Below are 23515 nucleotides of genomic sequence, written 5' to 3' on the forward strand. Positions count from 1 at the left end.
CCTTCCCAGTTTTCAGAGTTGGCACTATCAATGTTGGTACATTGACAGGCAAGTCTAGTGAGATTGTAGAGATGCTAGAGAGAAGACAGGTTGATGTATGCTGCATACAAGAGGTAAGATGGAGAGATGCTTCGGCTAGGGTCCTCACGGGCAAGGCACTTAGGTACAAACTCTACTGGCAAGGTAACGCGGAAGGTGTAGGGGGTGTAGGCATTCTCCTTGCGGAGGAATGGGTGGATAAGGTCATAGAGGTTGTCAGGGTTTGTGATAGAGTGCTTAAGCTCAGGTTGGTCCTACAGAGTGGCACAGCTATGATTATCTCAGCCTATGCCCCACAAGCGGGACTACCAAATGATCAGAAGGACAACTTTTATGATACCCTTCTGCAGGCTACTTCAAAGACTAGTAACAAGGACCTCATCTTTGTAGGTGGAGATTTTAATGGGCATGTTGGGCGGGAATCGGGTATCTTCACTGGGGTACATGGTGGCTATGGTATTGGCACCAGAAATGATGAGGGAACTAGACTGCTGGAATTCTGTGATGCATGTAACCTTTCAATCTGCAACACTAACTTCAAGAAGCCAGTCTGCCACCTTATAACTTATCAGTCAGGAGACTCCGCTAGCCAAAATAGACTTCATCCTCACCAGACAACGGGATGCAGGGTTGCTCTTGAATACAAAGACCCTCCCGGGTGAAGAATGTATCCCTCAGCATAGACTAATCATCAGTGACTTTAAGCTTGAGGCCAGAAGGACTCCAAGAAACAAACCAATCCAGAAAAGAAGGATTTGGAGGCTAAAGAACCCTTCGCATGGTCAGAAATTTAGGGACATACTCATCAAGAAATTTGATGAGAGGGAGGAGGAGCTTCAGACGTCAGACATAGAAGGTAGCTGGGAATTCCTACGGGACAGCTTGTTGAGTGCCACAGACCAAGTCTGTGGATGGTGCAAAGTCCCTTCCAGACCTAGAATTACGTGGTGGTGGAATAGTGCAGTAGATAAAGCCATCTGTGAAAAGAGACGGGCCTGGAAAGCCTGGAAGGATGGGGGCAGCAGGGAACTGTACCAGATAGCCAAAAGGGAGGCTGGGCGGCAGGTATACATTGCCAAAGATGTAGCAGAAAAGAAGAAGTTTGCCAATGTCCAGCGTCGCAAGGATCAAAGAGCTGAAGTATTTCGGATTGCCAGACAGTGTGTCAGAGAAAATAGCGATGTTATAGGAGAGAAATGTGTCCGCATGGATGATGGGGCACTTGCTTTTACTACTAGTGAAAAGAAAGAGGCTTGGAGAAGCCATTATGAAAGACTGCTGAATGAGGAGAATGAATGGGAGGAGGAGAGCCTGCCAAATGTTGACCCAGTAGAGGGACCAGCTACCCGAATAGACAGCTCCCTTGTAGATAAGGCAATTAAGGATATGAAACCAGGCAAAGCCCATGGCCTATCAGGAATCACTGCTGAGATGCTTAAAACAGCTGGCTATGTGGGCTATGCCATAGTCACCCGCATTGTAAACCAGGTAGTTCACAATGGAGTCATACCCAATGACTGGTGCAGCAGCACCATAGTCAACTGCTACAAGGGTAAGGGTGATGCTCTGGATAGAAATAACTACAGAGGTATCAAACTGTTGGACCAGGTGATGAAGGTCTCAGAGAAGGTCATAACCAATCTCATTAGGGAGAGAATTTGCTTAGATGAAATGCAGTTCGGTTTTGTACCAGGTAGAAGCACCACTGATGCTATATTCCTGGTCCAACAACTGCAGGAGAAGTACCTAGCTAAAGATAAACCCCTCTACATAGCTTTTGTAGACTTGGAGAAAGCCTTTGACAGGGTTCCCCGTTCCCTTATCTGGTGGTCGATGCGGAAACTGGAGATTGAAGAATGGCTAATAAGGGCTGTACAGGCTCTATACAGAGAGGCTGTCAGCAAGGTTAGGATTGGCAACGAATATAGTGAAGAATTCCGGGTAGAAGTAGGTGTGCACCAGGGCTCAGCCCTCAGTCCCCTTTTATTCATCATAGTCCTTCAGGCAATAACAGAGGAATTCAAAACGGGATGCCCCTGGGAGCTCCTCTATGCCGATGACCTAGCTCTCATAGCAGAATCACTACCGGAACTAGAAGAGAAATTTCGGGTGTGGAAGCAAGGGTTGGAATCAAAGGGCCTTAGAATAAATGTAGCAAAGACCAAAGTATTAGTAAGCAGCAAGAGGTACTCAGCACACATCCCCTCGGGTAGGTGGCCCTGCTCAACCTGTAGGAAGGTACAGGTAGAAACTCCATAAGATGCACCCAATGTAAGTTATGGACACATAAGAGGTGCAGCAACATTAAAGGGAAATTAACAGATAAGATAGCTTTCATGTGCGGCAGATGCACAGGGACAATAGACACAACAGACACTCAGAAAACAGATTCCATCACACTCCAGGGAGAGAAACTAGAAGTAGTTGATAGTTTCCGCTACCTGGGTGACCAAGTTAGTAGCGGAGGTGGATGCACAGAGAGTATCACCACTAGAATACGAATAGCCTGGGCAAAGTTCAGAAAGCTCCTACCCCTACTGGCAACAAAAGGTCTCTCCCTCAGAGCAAAAGGTAGATTGTATGATGCATGTGTGCGAACTGCCATGCTTCACGGTAATGAAACATGGGCTGTGACTGCAGAAGACATGCGTAGACTTGAAAGAAATGAAGCTAGCATGATCCGCTGGATGTGTAGTGTCAGTGTGCACGCAAAACAGAGTGTAAGTATCCTGAGAGAAATGCTGGATATAAGAAGCATCAGATGTGGTGTGCAAGAGCGACGCTTGCGATGGTATGGTCATGTGCTGCGGATGGATGAAGAGAGATGTGTGAAGAAGTGCCACTCCCAAACAGTTGAAGGTATCAGGGGGAGAGGTAGACCCAGGAAGACATGGGATGAGGTGGTCAAGCATGACCTCAGAGCATTGGGCCTCACTGAGGCAATGGCGAAGGACCGAGATCTCTGGAGATATGCTGTGACTACAAAGACCCGGGCTGCTTTCTGCAGCAATTCCACATACCCCCTACCCATTCTAAGTACCCCGGATCCCCAAAGTACCCTGGATCCCCAAAGTACCCCGATCCCCAAAGTACCCCGGACCTCGTTGCCCCCGTGCCGCTGACACGTTAAAATGCTCGAACCGATCGTGACGATGCCGGACCCTCCGGCCCCTGTGCAGGTGGCACGTAAAAAGCACCCAATCCACTCACGGAGTGGTTGGCGTTAGGAAGGGCATCCAGCCGTAGAAACTCTGCCAGATTCAGACTGGAGCCTGGAGCGGCCCCTGGCTTCCCAGACCCGGTCGAACCGTCCAACCCGTGCTAGCGCGGAAAGCGGACGTTAAACGATGATGATGATGATGATGTACGTACACACACACACACAAACACATAACTGGCTTCTTTCAGTTTCTATCCACCAAATCTACTCACAAGTTTATAGTTGGCCTGGGGATATAGTAGGAAACACTTGCTCAAGATGTGTCATTTATACGTAACAAGTACGTATGTACGTATGTACATACATACATATATGTATATTTGTTATTCTTTTGTCTTTACTGTGTATACTACATACAAATGGATGTCTAACAAGATGAACAATGTCAATGAATAAATTAGCAATTTAATCTTCCCCATTCATCTACCTGCCTATTAATCAAGCCAACTATTTTTGTGTAATGAAGAAAGATAATATAGATCTGCTCTAACATGCTTCTCTTAAGGTCAAGCAACAACAGCAGCAACAACAGTGGAGGCTTAATGGCCCAGTGGTTAGGGCAGCGGACTCGCAGTTGGAGGATTGCGGTTTCGATTCCCATTCCGGGCGTTGCGTGTGTTTATTGAGCAAAAACACCTAAAGCTCCACGAGGCTCCGGCAGGGGGTGGTTGCGACCCCTGTTGTACTCTTTCGCTCCAAATTTCTCTCACTCTTTCTTCCTGTTTCTTGTCCCTCAACTTCCTACGCAACCACTGAGCCTTGATGCACATTCATCCATCCGTCGATATTCTCGGTGTCGGGGGTTGACCTGCTTTCTCTTCTGCGGGTCTTACGAATAGCAAAGGGCCATGTTTCGGACTTCTCACATCTTGCGAACTCTGGGACGAAGACCGTTCGCTCAACAGCAACAGCAACAGCAGCAACAACAAATGCAAGCTAGATCAACTTTGATATTGCAACTTAAAGCATCATGGTCTAAGATATAAAGCTATGCTATTGACAGAGTACAAACTTCTGACTTATAGGTAATCTAGCAAATGGAGACATGTAGTAAAGAAATAGGTACTGGTTCTGTTACTCTCTTAAAGCAAACCATTAAGTTATAGGAGTGTGAAATACCAGTGTCAGTGGTCAAGCAATGGAACAGACAAACACACACACACACTGGCACTCCATTGGTTACAACAACAAAGGCTCCAGTTGGTCCAATCAATGGAACAGGTTGCTCGTGGAATTAATGTTCAAGTGGCTGAGCACTCCTCAGACATACATACCCTTAACATAGTTCTCAGGAAGATTCAGTGTAACAGAAAATGTGACACAGCTGGCCCTAGAGCAATCTGAAATAAAGCATATTGCTCAAGGACACAATGCATTGTCAGGAATCAAACTCACAACCTTATGGTCGTGAGCAGACTACCCTAACCACTAAGCCATGAGCTATCACACACACACACACACACACACACACACACATATACATACATATTCATATATACACAAAGGGCTTTCGGAGTTTCCATCTATCATTCGGAGTTTCCACCAATTCATTCATAAAGTATTAATTGACTCGAGGTAATAGCAGAAAGCACTTGCCCAACGTGCTGTACTGTGGGATTGAACCCAAAACTATGTGGTTTCAAAATGAGCTTCCTGACCATACAACTGAGTCTGGACCTATGATTACATTGCTACAATCAGGATTTGAAATTGTTATGAACATAACATAGGTGCAGGAGTGGCTGTGTGGTAAGTAGCTTGCTAACCAACCACATGGTTCCGGGTTCAGTCCCACTGCGTGGCATCTTGGGCAAGTGGCTTCTACTATGCCTTGTGAGTGGATTTGGTAGACGGAAACTGAAAGAAGCCTGTCGTATATATGTATATATATATAAGTGTGTGTGTGTATATGTTTGTGTGTCTGTGTTTGTCCCCCTAGCATTGCTTGACAACCGATGCTGGTGTGTTTACGTCCCCGTCACTTAGCGGTTCGGCAAAAGAGATCGATAGAATAAGTACTGGGCTTACAAAGAATAAGTCCCGGGGTTGATTTGCTCGACTAAAGGCGGTGCTCCAGCATGGCCACAGTCAAATGACTGAAACAAGTAAAAGAGTAAATAACATCCTAGTGTTTTATTCCCTTTTTGAGAGAGATATTAGAATAAATTTATTAACAATATGCGAATATGAAGCACAATATTTGACATAGCTTGACATGAATTAGTTGTGTCAACAATGAAAGGCAATCTGTCAACCTGATGAGGACTAACAGCCATTTGTTAACAACTGAGCACATAGCTTTTCTAAACAGAATATCTGCCAGCATAATCATCATCATCATCGTCGTCGTCATCATTTTAACGTCTGCTTTTAAATGATTGCATAGGTTGGATGGAGTTTGTTGAGGCATATTTTCTTTGGCTGGATGCCCTTCTTACTGTCAAACCATCCCTGTTTCCAAGCAAGATAATGTTTCCTCATTGTCAGATGTTTGCGTAGAATAATGAATTCTATTCATTTACAACTATCATATCAAGACAAGGACATGTACACAGACACATATGTATGTATGTATGTGTGTGTGTGTGTGTTTAACCGAGAAACCGGCTCTTATGAGCCAGGCATGGCTCGAGAAGGAACAGACAACAAAAAGTACCATCAAAGATGTGATAGTAAAATAAATAAAAACTGAGTCAAAGCAAAGCATAACAACTTATCTAACCCATGCCAGCATGGGATGCAAGGCGTGGCTGTGTGGTAAGAAGCTTGCTTCTCAACCACATGGTTCTGGGTTCAGCTCCACAGTATGACACCTTAGGCAAGTGTCTTTTACTACAGCCTTGGGTCAACCAAAGCCTTGTGAGTAGATTTGGTAGACGGAAACTGAAAGAAGCCCATCATGTGTATGTGTGTGTGTGTATGCACCCCAACCCCTGGCTTGACAACAGGTATTGGTGTGTTTGCCTCCTTGTAACTTAGCAGTCCAACAAAAGTGACCAATAGAATAAGTAATAAGCTTTAAAAAAGGGAGTGAGCCAGTCAAATGGCTAAAACAAACTAAAAATAAAAGATAAAAGATATATATATTACGTGGGATCACGTGACCGACCAGGCTATCAGATGTTGTTACACATCGCTGGTCACAATGCGCTTTTTGCATTGTTTTAGCCTTCAAATGACGCCAACCCGTTGGCTAAGCGAGCAGGCCAACAGGAGAAAGAGAGAAAGTTGTGGCGAAAGAGTACAGTAGGGATTGCCACCACCCCCTGCCGGAGCCTCGTGGAGCTTTTTAAGTGTTTTCGCTTAATAAACACTAACAACGCCTGGTCTGTGAATCGAAACCGCGATCCTACAACCGCAAGTCCGCTGCCGATTTGAATAATCAAACTTATGCTTTTTTCAAGTTATATTAGTCATAATAATTGTGCAACATCTGTTTCAATTGCACTAATTGCATATTTATATGCATTGATTTATGCATTACTGGTATGATCACTTCAGGGTATACAAGTACGATATTGTTCAAGGAAGAATTTTCCTCTGTTATTAGTTTGAATTAAGCTTGGTAGTAGTAGTAGTAGTAGTAAAGCATGACATTCATCAATGAGCTGTTTTTCTCAACTGATTGTTTGGGTAAAATCCAGCAGCAGCAGGGTTTGTTGAGGTTGGCAAATGTCCTTAGTTAGTTGGGCAGTGGTTATCTATAGAATATGTTTCTTTTGACTGATATATATATATATATATATAACGGGAAGGTTTACGAAAATAAACAAAAGACGAAGGCAGGTGGAGTACAAACAAACAAATGTTTTAGTATGGCGCTCAGGAATAGAAATAAAACAAGTCTTTTACGTTTCGAGCCTACGCTCTTCAATAGAAAGATACACAAAAAAGAAACAAGGAGAGAAATACACACACACACACACATATATATATGATAAATGTATATATGTATATAACGGGAAGGTTTACGAAAATAAACAAAAGACGAAGGCAGGTAGAGTACAAACAAACAATTGTATTAGTATGGCGCTCAGGAATAGAAATAAAACAAGTCTTTTACGTTTCGAGCCTATGCTCTTCGACAGAAAGATACACAAAAAAGAAACAAGGAGAGAAATACACACACACACACACACACACACACACACACACACACACACACACATATATATATATATATATGCACACACACACACACAAAGTATGGGAGTTTAGTTCTCAGGAGATCTAAATGACTAGGTACGCTGGGTAAGTGCTGTAACAGATTACTAGGGCTCCAAGGTTATAGCCGAGATGAGAGTTATGGAGCCATTGCAGATTTCCGATATAGCAGATATATAACTCTTAAAAAGGACAACAAACGTTGAGGCAAGGCAAACATCTCAAGTCATATATGTCATCCAATAATAATAACAACGTATGACTTGTGATATTTGTCTTTCCTGAACTTTTGTTGTTAAGAAATAACAGGACATAACAACAAGTGTCTTTCGACTAAGAATGAATTCAATTAAGCTGGTGGAAGTATATATATATTACTCTTTACTCTTTTACTCTTTTACTTGTTTCAGTCATTTGACTGCGGCCATGCTGGAGCACCACCTTTAGTCGATCAAATCGACCCTGGGACTTATTCTTTGTAAGCCCAGTACTTATTCTATCGGTCTGTTTTGCCGAACTGCTAAATGACGGGGATGTAAACACACCAGCATCGGTTGTCAAGCAATGCTAGGGGGACAAACACAGACACACAAACACACACATATGTATACATATATACGACAGGCTTCTTTCAGTTTCCGTCTACCAAATCCACTCACAAGGCATTGGTCAGCCCGGGGCTATAGGAGAAGACACTTGCATAAGGTGCCACGCAGTGGGACTGAACCCGGAACCATGTGGTTTGTTAGCAAGCTACTTACCACACAGCCACTCCTGCGCCTATATGTATATATATACATATATAAATATTTAAAAATTGAGGGAGATAAATTAATATTAATTTTAATATCAATTTAAAACCAGTAGTCCAGCATTCAAAAAATCTGAGGAGTCAGAGAAAATTCAAATATATGTGTATATTGGCAGGGCTGGCCTGCTAGGTAGCCGGCCAGAATGCTAGAAGAAGACCATCAACGATCAAACTAAAAGGGAAATTCTCTAGAGGAAGAATTCAGCGAACACCAGAACCAACTTTGGCGGGCAGGACATATGAAAAATTAAATAAATAACAGACTTAAATGCATACCTCGGTTTCGGTCTTAACAAAAGAATTACTTGCATAATTCAAGTGTCCGTGACTTCATCAGTACATTTGGTCCTCGAGATGCAAACCGCAAGACTAACCCCAGCTCTCTGTGTCAGGACAGACACGTGCTTAGTCTTACTGATTACATCGGGAATAAAATTTCAAATGTCTTGGTTCTGAAGCCCTTCGCTTCAGGAGTCTCTCAGCGCGCCAGAACCAAGACATTTGAAATTTTATTCCCGATGTAATCAGTAAGACTAAGCACGTGTCTGTCCTGACACAGAGAGCTGGGGTTAGTCTTGCGGTTTGCATCTCGAGGACCAAATGTACTGATGAAGTCACGGACACTTGAATTATGCAAGTAATTCTTTTGTTAAGACCGAAACCGAGGTATGCATTTAAGTCTGTTATTTATTTAATTTTTCATATGTCCTGCCCGCCAAAGTTGGTTCTGGTGTTCGCTGAATTCTTCCTCTAGAGAATTTCCCTTGTAGTTTGATCGTTGATGGTCTTCTTCTAGCATTCTGGCCGGCTATATACATATATAAATACACATATTTAGATATATATTCAAATACACATAAGTACATACGTACACATAGGTACACATACATACATACATACATATGTATGTGCACATGGGTATTGGTGGATACCCACATAAATGCCTTGTTATATTTAATTCCAGTGAAGTGGAGTAACTCTCTAAAAGGGATGTAACTCAGCTAAACCCCAGCTTAACCATTTAATAAATCAAAAGCACAAACCCAGATAGATGTATATAACTATTTCTTTATTACCCACAAGGGGCTAAACATAGAGGGGACAAACAAGGACAGGCATAGGTATTAAGTCGATTACATCGACCCCAGTGCCTAACTGGTACTTTATTTATCGACCCCGAAAGGATGAAAGGCAAAGTCGACCTCGGCGGAATTTGAACTCAGAACGTAACGACAGATGAAATACCGCTAAGCATTTCGCCCGGCATGCTAACGATCTGCACCGTCCCTACCACCATCACCATTACTCTTTTAATGTCCGCTTTTCCATCCTTGCATGAGTCAGACAGAATTTGAGTAGATTTTTCTGCAGTTAAGTGTCCTGCTTGTCATCAACCCAAACATATTTCCAAATAAGGTAATATTTTCTTATGGTCAGATATATTTTTGAAGGATATTGGAAATGAATGATACAGCTTGTATCAGTGATGGAGAGGCCCATTTACAACAATCATGCTAAGTCAAGACAAGAAGGCACAAACATATGTACACATACTTATGCACATAACAAATTAGTACTCCATCAGTCATGACGATGGGTGTTCCAGGTGATCTGATTGATGGAAATAACCTGCTCCTAAAATTAATGCGCAAATGGCTAAGCACTCTACACACATACAATCTCAGGGAGGTTCAGTATGGCCCAGAATGTGATAAGGATGGTCCTTTGAGTTACTGGTACAACTCATTTTCGTCAGCTGAGTGGACTGGAGCAATGTGAAATAAAGTGTCTTGTTCAAAGACGCAATGCACCACAAGGAATTGAACTCATGACCTTACGATCATGAGCTAAGTACACTGACCACTCAGCCACATTTCTTCACACATATGTACATACATGCATATATATAAACACACATATACACATATACAAATATATGATGGGCTTCTTTCAGTTTCTGTCTACCAGATCCACTTACAAAACTTTGGTAAGCCTGGGGCTATAGTAGAAGACACTGGCTCAAGATGCCAGACAGGTTGACTGGATCTGAAGCCAGAGTTGAAATCACCTGCCCAATGAGCAGTGTAGGGTGATTGAACCTGAAATTACAGGGCGGTAAAGCAAACACCTTACTGTTTTGCTCACAGTTTTTCAAATTAAGTGAAAACTTTCAAATTTGGTATACTGGTGTAATTTTTCATGCTGAATCTGATTTTGTTATTTACTTGTTCCAGAAAAATTTTAGAAAAATGTTACAGAGGTGTAAAGTTTGATTATTTTACCCAATTAGAAAACAGCATTTGGAAGCTGGCATTTTATGTATGGTAGCTGTCTATGGCAATATTAGACAAAACATTACAACAACAATAGAAGTTTTAATAAGTTTATTTTAAATAAAGTCACGTGAAATGTTGAAACAAATAAACAAATGATCTGAGTTAAAAGTTATGAAAATGAGGTAGAAATAGGACAGCGGCTGAAAATATCCATTCATTTAAAAAAACAAAAAAAATAAGGATGAAGATGACAATAATGAAGCAGTACAGTCAGAAAATAGGTAATTGTCAAAATAGATGAGTAAAAACAATACACATGCTCGAATTTTCAAGTAGACTATAGCTTGGCTTGTTACTATGGAAACAGACACCACTATGTCTGTGGCTTTCGATAGGCTAAAATTCCCCAAAATTTGCAAAATTTAAAACCTTTCTCTTTTACTCTTTTACTTTTACTTGTTTCAGTCATTTGACTGCAGCCATGCTGGAGCACCACTTTTAGTCGAGCAAATCGACCCCAGGACTTATTCTTTGTAAGCCTAGTACTTATTCTAAAGGTGTTTTGCCGAACCGTTAAGTTAAGGGGACGTAAACACACCAGCATCAGTTGTCAAGCGATGTTGAGGTGACACAGACACACAAACACACACACACATATATATACACATATACACGACGGGCTTCTTTCAGTTTCCATCTACCAAATCCACTCACAAGGCTTTGGTCAGCCTGAGGCTATAGTAGAAGACACTTGCCCAAGGTTCCATGCAGTGGGACTGAACCCTGAACCATGTGGTTGGTAAGCAAGCTACTTACCACACAGCCACTCCTTTTATTTATTAATAGCAAAAATCAATTTCATTTCCATAATTAGTATACAAAACTACATCAATGCACTAAATTTGAAGACAAAATGAAATTAAAAGAACTGGAAGCTGTGAGCGAAACAGAAAAGATCCTAAGTATATATTTTTTTTCATTTAAACAATTAGTCTAGTCCTTTTACATGGCAACATGTGGATGTATGAATGGTGCCACATCTGTTCTGTAGTCGTAAGCTTTGTCATGAGCATAATTATTCAATCTTTAAGTCAATTACCAACACATAAGAAACAACGTAGATAAATAAATATAATGTTAAATCGATATTAGGTCACAGCTGATAAAACTGATGTCTAAACACCATGTTATTTGGGAAGATTACTCAGAATATATTAATGGTCAGTCTGTTTTCTAGTGAGCTAACTGCATAAGGTCCCGGCTGGACAGTCTGGCAAATGTAACTTGAGAATTGGTGTAGCTGATGTTTGTTGATGCCTAACCCATCAGCATTTCAACCAGTCATGTCCAGCCAAAAAATATTCTACCTTGTTTCATGTTCAAACCAATCTCATACAATCCAGCATCTCACACCTATCCTAGAATATCACTCTAAAAATAAACAATAGGCGTAGGAGTGGCTGTGTGGTAAGTAGCTTGCTTACCAACCACATGGTTCCGGGTTCCGGGTTCAGTCCCACTGCGTGGCACCTTGGGCAAGTGTCTTCTGCTATAGCCTCGGGCCGACCAATGCCTTGTGAGTGGATTTGGTAGATGGAAACTGAAAGAAGCCTGTCGTATATATGTATATATATATGTGTTTGTGTGTGTATGTGTTTGTGTGTATGTGTTTGTGTGTCTGTGTTTGTCCCCCTAGCATTGATTGACAACCGATGCTGGTGTGTTTACGTCCCTGTAACTTAGTGGTTCGGCAAAAGAGACCGATAGAATAAGTACTAGGCTTACAAAGAATAAGTCCCGGGGTCGATTTGCTCGACTAAAGGCGGTGCTCCAGCATGGCCACAGTCAAATGACTGAAACAAGTAAAAGAGTAAAAGAGAAAAGAGAGAGTGTTTGTCTGATTAGTCTGAATGTTAAAGGGTTAAATGGAGATATGATACAGGGAATGTGAGTGGTGGGCGCTAATGGATTGTTTTCATCAGTCCTGGAATCACTGAGGGTTACTTGGATTATTTATGATCCTGTAACTCCTGATTCTTGAGTTCTTTAGCAGAGTCAATTCCTTGCAGGAAACTGGGCCCAGGTCTCTAAGTCTGCTGTCCTCCCACTAGCCTTGGAGTTTCGGAAAAAAAGCCAAAAGCAAGCAATGTGGTAAGAAGCTTGCTTCCCAACCACATGGTTCCAGGTTCAATCCTACTGTGTAGTACCTTGCGCAAGTGTTTTTTACTGTAGCCTTGGGCTTTGTGAGTGGATAAGGTAGATAGAAACTGAAAGAAGCCCAGCATACACGTGTGTGTTCCTCACACCACTTGAACTCATGACCTTACAATCATGAGCTAAATACACTGACCACTAGGCCACATTCCTTCACACATATGTACACACACACATACACATATACAAATATATGATGGGCTTCTTTCAGTTTCTGTCTACCAGATCCACTTACAAAACTTTGGTTAGCCTGGGGCTATAGTAGAAGACACTGGCTCAAGATGCTAGGTAATGTTGGGGTGTTTATGTCCCTGTAACTTAGCAGTTTGGCCAAAGAGATTGATAGAATGAGTACCAGGTAAAAAAAATTAAATAAATACTTGGGTTGGTTCACCGACTAAAAAAAAAAATTTGATGTGGTGCCCCAACATGGCCACAATCTAATGACTGAAACAAGTATAAGTAAAAGATAAAGCACAAACCTTCCTCCTTTGACTATGTAGGATAAATAATTTTAAAAAATAAATAAAAGCCAGCTTACAGAGGCTGCTGGTTCATATCCTGTTATATCATTGGTACTATGTTCAATCAATGACCAAAGCAGTTGAATGGTTTTAAATCCCCTACTGATTGAGTCTATCAAGTTTTAGCTAGGCATTAGGACAATTCATTGCTGTAGTCATCAACAGCAGGGTTATGGAAATTGGAGGATTATTTGGTCGAGTTTAGTTACTTAGTCTGTAAAAAGAGTTCAGTGTCCTTCTACACAGGATGAGATTTATCATCATCATCGTTTAACGTCCACTTTCCATGCTGGCATGGGTTGGACGATTTTGACTGAGGGCTGGCAAACCAGACGGTCGCACCTGGCTCCAATCTTGATCTGGCAGAGTTTCCACAGCTGGATTCCATTCCTAATGCCAATCACTCCGTGTTATATATTAGTTATATATTAGTTATATATGAGTTATATATGAGTTATATATTAGTTATATATGAGAAGAGAAGAGAGTGAGTGATAAAAAAAGGAGTGAGATGTGGTCTTCTGACCTCTCTAGGTGAGTAGCAACTCCTGATAAGAAGAAATATGGACTATAATGACACATCCAACACACGTCAGCATGGAAATGGAAAGCTGATGGGGGGGGGGGGGGGGGTCATAAAATGTTGATGTAAACCCTCAGTAAATCATGCATTTGACACCTTCCAGCAATAAACCTTCTAACACATGCTGCTTAAAGCTCATGTAAACTGCATGGAATTACAATGCCTGATCAGCCTCTGTTGGATACCATCACTCACAAGAGTTGAGACAATATGTTAGGGATAAACGGCTGTGTGGTTAAGAAGCTTAACCACATAACATTTTAAAAAAAATATTGGACATGGTGCAAAATTCATTTCCTACCATTTCTTATAATAATCATGATGAGAAAGTCATAAAAATTAAGAATTTCTAGTCTTTTATTCTCTTATTCTTTTACTCTTGTTTCAGTCATTTTGACTGTGGCCATGCTGGAGCACCGTCTTAAGTCGAGCAATTCGACCCCAGGACTTATTCTTTGTAAGCCCAGTACTTATTCTATCGGTCTCTCTTGCCGAACCACTAAGTTACAGGGACGTAAACACACCAGCAACGGTTGTCAAGAGATGTTGGGGGGACAAACACAGACACACACACACATATACATGCACACACACACACACATATATATGCACACACACACACACATATATATATATATATATATAATATATATATATATATATATATATACACACACACGATGGGCTTCTTTCAGTTTCCATCTACCAAGTCCACTCACAAGGCTTTGGTCGGCCCGAGGCTATAGTAGAAGCCACTTGCCCAAGGGGCCATGCAGTGGGACTGAACCCAGAACCATGTGATTCGTAAGCAAGCTACTTACCACACAGCCACTCCTGCACCTATTAAAAAAACTTCATTTCTGTTTTATGTGTATTCAAGTCCCAAAGTTAGTTAAATTTCATAGAGTTAAATAATTTAGGCCTTAAGGTTAGGCAAACTGCAATATGTAATTAGGGTTTAGGTTTAGGGTTTAGGTTTTAGGGTTAAGGTTTTAGGGTGGAATAGCATTGCACAAGTATAAAACTAACATTCTTATCTATCTCTGTGGCTTGTAAAGTTCACCAATATTCTGCATGAATGCTTCGAACAGATCTACCCCCTTGTGCACATGCCTCCACATTTATTCACACAGGTGGCTGGTGAGGTTTGCATGCCGTGTGTATGTCTCATTCATTTGGCATTTGATCTGCCGCCATAGATTCTCGATGTTGTTCATGTGAGATCCGGTGAGAGGATCCACAAAGTTGTAGCTGTGGTTGACAGTGAATTGCTGGAAACTAGAACCTCCAGCAGTCACTTGTTGTTGTGCAAGGGTTGATGTGTTGGAGAATTATTGTTCCAGTGTGGCCCTATCCTGCTTGTTAATTGGCAATGCAACAAGAAAAGTTCCCTGGGTCTCACGGCATATACTCTTTTACTCGTTTCAGTCATTTGACTGCGGCCATGCTGAGGCACTACCTTTAATCGAGCAACTCGACCCCGGCACTTATTCTTTTGTAAGCCCAGTACTTATTCTATCGGTCTCTTTTGCCGAACCGCTAAGTGACGGGGACATAAACACACCAGCATCGGTTGTCAAGCAATGCTAGGGGGACAAACACAGACACACAAACACACAAACGCATATATATATATATATATATATATATATATATATATATATAGGACGGGCTTCTTTCAGTTTCTGTCTACCAAATCCACTCACAAGGCTTTGGTCGGCCCGAGGCTATAGTAGAAGACATTTGCCCAAGGTGCCACGCAGTGGGACTGAACCCGGAACCATGTGGTTGGTAAACTAGCTCCTTACCACACAGCCACTCCTGCACCTATGCCTCCAAACACCCACTGTCCTTTCACAAATCTCCCACAACTGTTCTTTGTTTTGCTGAATTTCGATGTGTTGATTTCAACTGTAAGTCCAGGGCCTTCAACGGGTCGGTCCTTGTGCAGTTTTGTCTCCACCGACCACTGACAGATTTCACAACAGTATGAAAAATAATCCGATATGGTTTCCGTGGATGTTGTTAACATGTTGTCATTATCAGAGTCCCTGTCCACCGATGAAATGCTTGTTTCATGCACAGTTTGCTTATACAGCATGCTTCACACATTGCAGATTTTGTTCAGCTTCGTTTTACAAGATGGGCAATGCATTTGTTTGGCTACCACTGACTCTTCAACTGACATTTTGAGGCTAAGTCCTTCTACAGGTTTATGCCACGCTTTTTCCCTCGTCTCTACAATGTTGCCAAAGCAGTAGACGAAGAGGGTTGCTCATAATCCAACATCTTGGAGCAAACTGAGAACGCACATGTTGGTGGCATGGATATTTATATTTTATGAGAGAAATAGTCTGGTATTTTTGATGTTATTATTATTATTCAGGTCACTATCTGGAATCGAACTCGGAATCTTGGAGTTAGTAGCTTGCGCTCTTAACCACTACGCCATATGCTCATGGGCGGAGGAGTGGCTGTGAGGTAAGTAGCTTGCTAACCCACCACATGGTTCCGGGTTCAGTCCTACTGCGTGGCATCTTGGGCAGGTGTCTTCTGCTATAGCCTCGGGCCGACCAATGCCTTGTGAGTGGATTTGGTAGACGGAAACTGAAAGAAGCCTGTCGTATATATGTATATATATATGTGTGTGTGTGTGAGTGTGTTTGTATGTCTGTGTTTGTCCCCCTAGCATTGCCTAATAACCGATGCTGGTGTGTTTACGTCCCCGTCACTTAGCGGTTCGGCAAAAGAGACCGATAAAATAAGTACTGGGCTTACTAAGAATGAGTCCTGGGGTCGATTTGCTCGACTAAAGGCGGTGCTCCAGCATGGCCGCAGTCAAACGACTGAAACAAGTAAAAGAATAGTCTGCTGCCATCTACAGCCTGTACTGTGCACAATAGTATTCTAACGCATTTCAATCATTTAAAACGCAATTTTATGGTGGGGAGGGGTACAAAAAGAAATCTTTCCCTATCCGAGAGGTACTTGAAGGGTAAACTCTACCAGACTGACATACCCTAAATTCGCTAAATAACGATGAAGTTTTCATCAGGTGAGAACAGATAACGAAACCTACTTAAACATACAAAAAGTCGCATATGTCAAAGAACACATACACACGAGATAATATGAGCGCCTTTAAGTAGTCGCTTGGCTAGCTGGAAATAACTACCAACCTCCCACTCAAACCAGTTTAGAAATGTAAATGTAAAATCTAAAAAAAATTAAAATTAAAAAGCTTTTGAACGTAGTCCTGGACGCATTGTCTGAAAAATATAACAGAAGGGTCATGACTAGAAGGCTATGACCGTAAAGCCTGTTCGATCAGTGCCGTCCTGGGCCAACAACAAAGCGCGCGTGTGCACGCACATACACGATAAATCTCAATACACGAAACTCTAGACCGTTTTTCACTCTGTAACTTCTAGCGATTGATAATATATATATGTATATATACTCGTGTTATGAGTTCTATTTTCCTATTTTGTATCACCAAACCTATGTGTAAATATAGAAAAATGCATGCATGCACACAAACATAGATGAATGCACGTAAAACATATTCTAGAAAGATCCAAAAGAGAGAAAAAAGAAGAGACGCATTTTATTTTTCCTCTCTGTTCTGTTCGACAATTGCTTTTGTTTTTTTGTTTTTTTTCTTAAACGAATTTTACGCAGTATTTTAAGAAAGATGTGACATTCATGATTTTTTGTTATTTTTTTTTCATGAGATTTTATCGATGTAAATGAAACGAAATGTCTAAGATGAAGCAACATATCCCGAACCGAAAGCTCTCTGTTCGGCAGCGCGTGACAGGAAGAATAAAATATTTGTCACACGAATATGAAAGAAAAAAAAATTCTTTAAAGAAATGAAATAATTATACAAACTAAACTACGCACACAGAACAACAATAAAACTATAAAGATCCACCAGGAAGAAAAACAAAACAAGGAAGAACGAAGGATCACTACAAGATGAAAGTTGAATCCATTTGAAATAAGGATAGACGCAAAAAACACTCCGTTTCCAAATCTAAATGCGAAACTGGGAAAGTCGGTCCATTCATTCAATTGTTTAGCTTTTAATCCCGTTTATTCACTTTGTTTTTGTATTTGGTTTTGCAAGATTCTTGTTATGAATTCCTGTTTTTATTATTGGCGTAATGACCCTCCCGAGGCTCAGTTATTCCGTTTTATGAAAAAGAAAAAGAAAAAATCTCTCGGTGGCAAGAATCTGTCCTTTCCACCTTCTAAATTCTTATGTGAATAAAAGACGAAAAAAAATTTTTTTTTCGAAGAGTATCAAAAATTATTACGGCACAAAATATTAACCTTTAAAATAATTAGATAAATAGATAGATAGATAGAGAGAGAGAGAGAGAGAGAGAGAGAGAGAGAGGAGACAGAGAGAGAGAGGAGACAGAGAGAGATGCTATTTGCAATAGCTATGCATTAATAAAGAACGTAGTTTTCAGAGAACAAGCAGAGAAATCTGTAACAAGGAAATTATTTTTCATTCAATTTATCCACATCGAGAAGAATATAAAAATTAAAGACAAACAAAAAACACAGCACCTTGCCACAGTTCCTTTAAGTGAAAAAATATATTATGAAATTTAAAGCATCTGCAGTTCTTATAAAATGTATGGATTCTTACCTATGTTGATCGAATTTGGCAAATTTCCTCCATTCTTTTGGGTTGCTTTTGTAAGACTCCATCAGAGACTTAACTTCTTCGATGTTAACACGATCACTATCGAAAACCTCGCGTAGTTCCTTACACAAATCATCTAAAGTGGCCACTGTTTTAACCATGGTTGCTTGCAAATGGTAAGCACTGCAGGAGAGGGTCTCGTTTTATAAGCTGTCGTCGATGTTGTTCTTGCGGTCGAAGGTGTGTTGACTGTGGACAAGAGAACGGAAAAGATAGTCGGAATAAAGATAAATGTTATGTAGTGGTGTTTATATATTGGTTGCTGCTCTTTCTTCAATGATCACACCCAAGCAAAATAAATGTGCATTGGTTTTGCTGGAGAAAAAGCACGTTGTTAGGTGTAATTACGTCACAGCAAAGCTCTCTGAAGGTGGCAGTTAGGGTAAGGCAGCATTATCGGTACGTACGCACCACCACACGACAGCAGGTGTGTTAGAGTACATAGATACGTGAACTTCAGCATCGCATTAGGTGAAACCACAACACAGAACATACCTACGACAACATTATAAAAAGAAAGGGACATGATATCGCATTACATAACAGATAGTTGTAAATCGTTTTATAATACATAATAAACATCTATGCAGGTGCATTACACAATACAAAGAAATAGCAGCCAAATCTCAAAGCATACTATACCATTTTACATAGCGGTAACGGCACATTTGATAGTGTAATCGGTTAAGCTCTAGTTTAGGACCCAGTAACTAAAAAATAGTGTGATAGGAGTAAAAATAATGTATACTAAACGAATAGGAAAAAAAAAAAAAAATGCGCGCGCTGGTGGGGAGGACCCGGAAAATTCACGATGTGAATTTTCCGAGTCCTCTCTCCCCGCCCGTGAATTTTCCAAGTCCTCTCCCCCCAGTTCGTCCGCGCACATTTTTTTTTTTCATATTCGTTTACTATACATTATTTTACACCTATTACACTCATTTTTTTTCAATTTTGTGACTGGGTCCTAAACTAGAGATTAATCGAAAATTCTACCGTCCGTCTTAATACTGGTACTGTCATAAACAAGAAGGATGCACTAAAGTAGTTCTAGTCAGACTCCTTAAAAAACGGGATGGTCGCGGTCGGAAGGCCTTTGATTATAGATAACCATCGAGACTGACCTAGGGCTTAACATCAAATATACCAGATAAGTCAACAAGGGAGCCTTTGAGAGGGCGCTAGAAATAGCAGCTTCCTCCGTCTTAAAATGAAAATCAATGTAAAACGTTGTCCTGGATGCACTGTTCCAAGGAAAATGACAGAATGGTCACGAGTGAACGCCTTTGATAATAAGTCTGCTCGATCAGGACTGACCAAGGGTTAAATACTACATCATAGTATTACATCGCACACACACAATGTACTACAATGTAGTACAATAGTAGGGAGACTGCTTGTGTGACCGAATTCATTGTGAAACATGTTTTGAGCATGAAAACGTTTGTTTTCTTAATTAAAACAATTAAAAACAGAGAAACGTGTCCAAGGTGTAGGAGGGACTTCGAAAACATTTACGGAATGAATGAATGAACGGATTGCATTGAAAAAAATATGAATGAATGAATGAGCAGTGAAAAAATATTCACCGGTGATTTTGTTACAAGTCGGTCCCTACACATCTGATAGTAGCAAGGTAATTTAGATTTACAAGGGGCCAAGTTGGCGTTGCTATAAAAGGAGAATTTTTTTTAATGTTGTGTATACATCACTTCAACTAAAAAAAAATTAAGGGTTGTCTAGTTAAAGAGTAAAGTTTACAAGTATAGACTAACTCCACTGTACAGTAAGAATTTACTTAGGGAATGGATTTGCGTTAAGGAACTGAAAAATAAAAATTAAAAAATTTCTTTATGCAGTAAACGTTTTCAGACAAAGTAGTACTTGAAACTGCAGCGTATTAAAATTACTGATTTTACCAATCTAGGAAGAGATGAAGAGTACAGATCATCCGAGTACAAAAACTAAACAACTTTTTGCTTCGAGACGATGAGGGAACTTCCATCTGGTCGCTTTACATGTTAGAAACAGCAGTCATACCGCCCTTATATATCACATCCTAAACTCTTAGAAAAGAACACGCTAAATAATATAGTTCTGAATTTCCAGCATTTAGTAATAAGACGAGATGTTCATGGTTGGAATATTTTTTTATCATAGCTTTGCTTGACCAGAGCTGACATGGGGTTAAAGTCATAAATAAATAGGTAAATAAATGCAAACGCTAACTCACATCATTCGCATTTAAATGAAATATCAAGTTGAATTCAATTAGGAGTAAGTGCTCTTTTAGAATACACAATCTTTCTTTTCGGCAGACCCAACAATAGAAGGCACACACAAATCGTTTTGTTACGAGACATACGTGTGATAAGGTCGTTTAAATAACGATAAATTTATGAATTAAAGTATTAAAATAATATATTATAATCGTGAATTCAGAATGTTTTTTGTTAAACCTAAAAAAGAAAAAAAAATTTATTTGATATTTCTTTTTCTTTCCTTTCATTTATGAAATATAAACATGTTCAGTCAAAAATTGCGTAGTATAGACTATAATAAAACAATGCGTTTAAATAAAAATTTTCTGGGAGATAGTTAAAATTCAAAATCAACAATAAATATTAGACAGTGAAAGATTCATTCGGAAATTTCATTTTAAAAATATATAATTAAGCACGAAATTCGTGATGCCTTGGAGAAAGGGACACGAAAAGTTATATTAGGAAGGCAACTTGTAAATAAAATAGTAGTCGCACGTTTAAACACGCACACACACATTTATACACGAAGCACTGGTTAATAATAGAATAGTGAAACTGTTGTATACAATACTCAGGTGAAAGAGTTTAAGAAAGAAAATTAAACAAAACCTACGAAGAGATGACAACCAATAAGGCTTTTGCCAGACTATCTACAGGGACTGTTATTGTCAAGACAACATGTGAAAGGGAATTATAGAAAGGGGATGAAATTCTCACTAACAGATATATGGAAGTTTCCACGCATCGGTTCGTTAAAGCTCCTTCTTTTTCTTCAATGGAAATTCACCGGGGTTTTTTTTCTTCTTTTTTTTTTAACTAATAAACAATAGAGAGATTGCAGATTTAAGTGACTTTCTTGATTTGAAGATTTATCTTATTAAATCCTCTTCTACTCGCCCTGCATATATATATATATATATATATATATATATATATAATATATATATATATATAATATATATATATATATATATATGTATATGTGTGTGTGTGTACGTATAAATGTATACGTTTATATCTATATCTATATCTATCTATCTATCTATCTATATATATATCTTCCCGCGAGCACACAACTACACAACACATACATAAACACAGTATATACACATATGCATATATATATATATATATATATATATATATATATACACACACACACACACATGCACGCACGTACACACGTGTGTGTTTATGTCTGCCTTTATCTACCCCCCACCGCCGACTTTCCTGACAGTCTGTGACGTGTGGGAAATTATAAGAGATAGAGAGAGAGAGAGCATGGAGTGTGGGAGAGAGAAAATAGTAAATTGGTGTCGCGTTCATCCTGTGAGAGATATATAAATACAACAGTGTTCGGAATTCGATCATCACATATTTCACAATATGTGGTGTGTGTGTATGTGTGTGTGTGACATGTGTATTTGAGATGAGACATGTCTGTGTACAGAAGCACGGGGACGGTGGTACTGACTTGGCAGTCGTTGTTTTTCATATGATGTATAGCCTCTGTTCTTCCTTTTCCTTTTCTGTTGTCGTTCAGCAATGACAGTGGGGATGTATTTGACTGCATTCTCTATTTTTGCTTATCCATCCATCCTTCTATCTATCCATCCATCCATCCATCCAACCATCCATCTATCTATCTATCTATCTATCTATCTATCTATCTATCTATCTATCTATCTATCTATCTATCTATCTATCTATCAAGCGACAAGCCAACGAGGAAGGCCTCTACAGAGTCGTTCGAGTCTGCCAGAAATAGCAGTCAAATCTCATTCAAATTACCGCCTGGAAAAAGGAAAGAACACATTAGATACTGCAGTCATACAAACACTTAAGAAGACAACAGAATACTAATAACTAGAATGTTTTCCATTTGGGTCGGCTCCACTGAAGTCCCCTTTGGGCCAAACAACAAGTATAGAACGAGGAAGCTTCTATGCAGTCGTTCAAACTGTTAGAAACAGTAGCTAAATTGTCTTTAAATCGTTTTCTAATGTCTTTTGTATATATATATACTCTTTTACTTGTTTCAGTCATTTGACTGTGGCCATGCTGGAGCACCGCCTTTAGTCGAGCAAATCGACCCTGGGACTTATTTTTTGTAAGTCTGCTACTTATTCTATCGGTCTCTTTTGCCGAACCCCTAAGTTACGGGGACGTAAAAACACTGGCATCGGTTGTCAAGCAATGCTAGGGGTACAAACACAGACACACAAACACATACATACATATACATATATATACATATATACGACAGGCTTCTTTCAGTTTACGTCTACCAAATCCACTCAGAAGGCATTGGTCGGCCCGGGGCTATAGCAGAAGACACTTGCCCAAGATGCCACGCAGTGGGACTGAACAGGCGTGGCTGTGTGGTAGGAAGATCGCTTCCCAACCACATGGCTCCAGGCTCAGTCCCACTGCGTGACACCTGGCACATTGGGTAAGAGTCTTTTACTATTTAAGCCTTGGAACGACCAAAGCCTTGTGAGTGGATTTGGTTGACGGAAAGTGAAAGAAACCCATTGTATATATATATATACGAGGGGCGTTCAATAAGTAATGCCCCTGACCCACTTCCCATAGCAGTAGAGCAACGAAACTTGGCACAGTTATTAGTCTTTTTCTACATAGGAACCACCCAGAGTTACGCATTTCTCCCATCGTTTGATGCAGCTCTGGAGACCGTTTTTG

General features: G+C 40.2%; 1 protein-coding gene and 2 long non-coding RNA genes across 3 annotated transcripts in view; 1 reads left to right on the forward strand and 2 right to left on the reverse strand.

Annotated features, from left to right (window-relative positions):
* LOC115219906 (cysteine dioxygenase type 1) overlaps window positions 1-18969 on the reverse strand; it is a 72610-nt gene extending 53641 nt beyond the window's left edge. Inside the window, exon 1 of the mRNA XM_029790215.2 lies at window positions 18495-18969. Within this exon, the coding sequence (XP_029646075.1) occupies window positions 18495-18652 (158 nt within the window). The 5' untranslated portion in view covers window positions 18653-18969. The remainder of the gene's footprint in view (window positions 1-18494) is intronic.
* LOC118766166 lies at window positions 14098-14708 on the reverse strand. The gene is made up of 2 exons (XR_005002076.1): window positions 14672-14708; window positions 14098-14180 (listed from the first exon to the last, which is right to left on the reverse strand). It is a non-coding gene; the product is annotated as an uncharacterized LOC118766166 (long non-coding RNA).
* Window positions 18612-19830, forward strand: LOC118766165. The gene is made up of 3 exons (XR_005002075.1): window positions 18612-18735; window positions 19594-19595; window positions 19716-19830. It is a non-coding gene; the product is annotated as an uncharacterized LOC118766165 (long non-coding RNA).
* The last annotated feature ends 3685 nt before the right edge of the window (window positions 19831-23515 follow it).

Source organism: Octopus sinensis, linkage group LG15 (assembly GCF_006345805.1).
Source record: "Octopus sinensis linkage group LG15, ASM634580v1, whole genome shotgun sequence".
In the NCBI taxonomy this organism is placed as follows: Eukaryota; Metazoa; Mollusca; class Cephalopoda; order Octopoda; family Octopodidae; genus Octopus; species Octopus sinensis.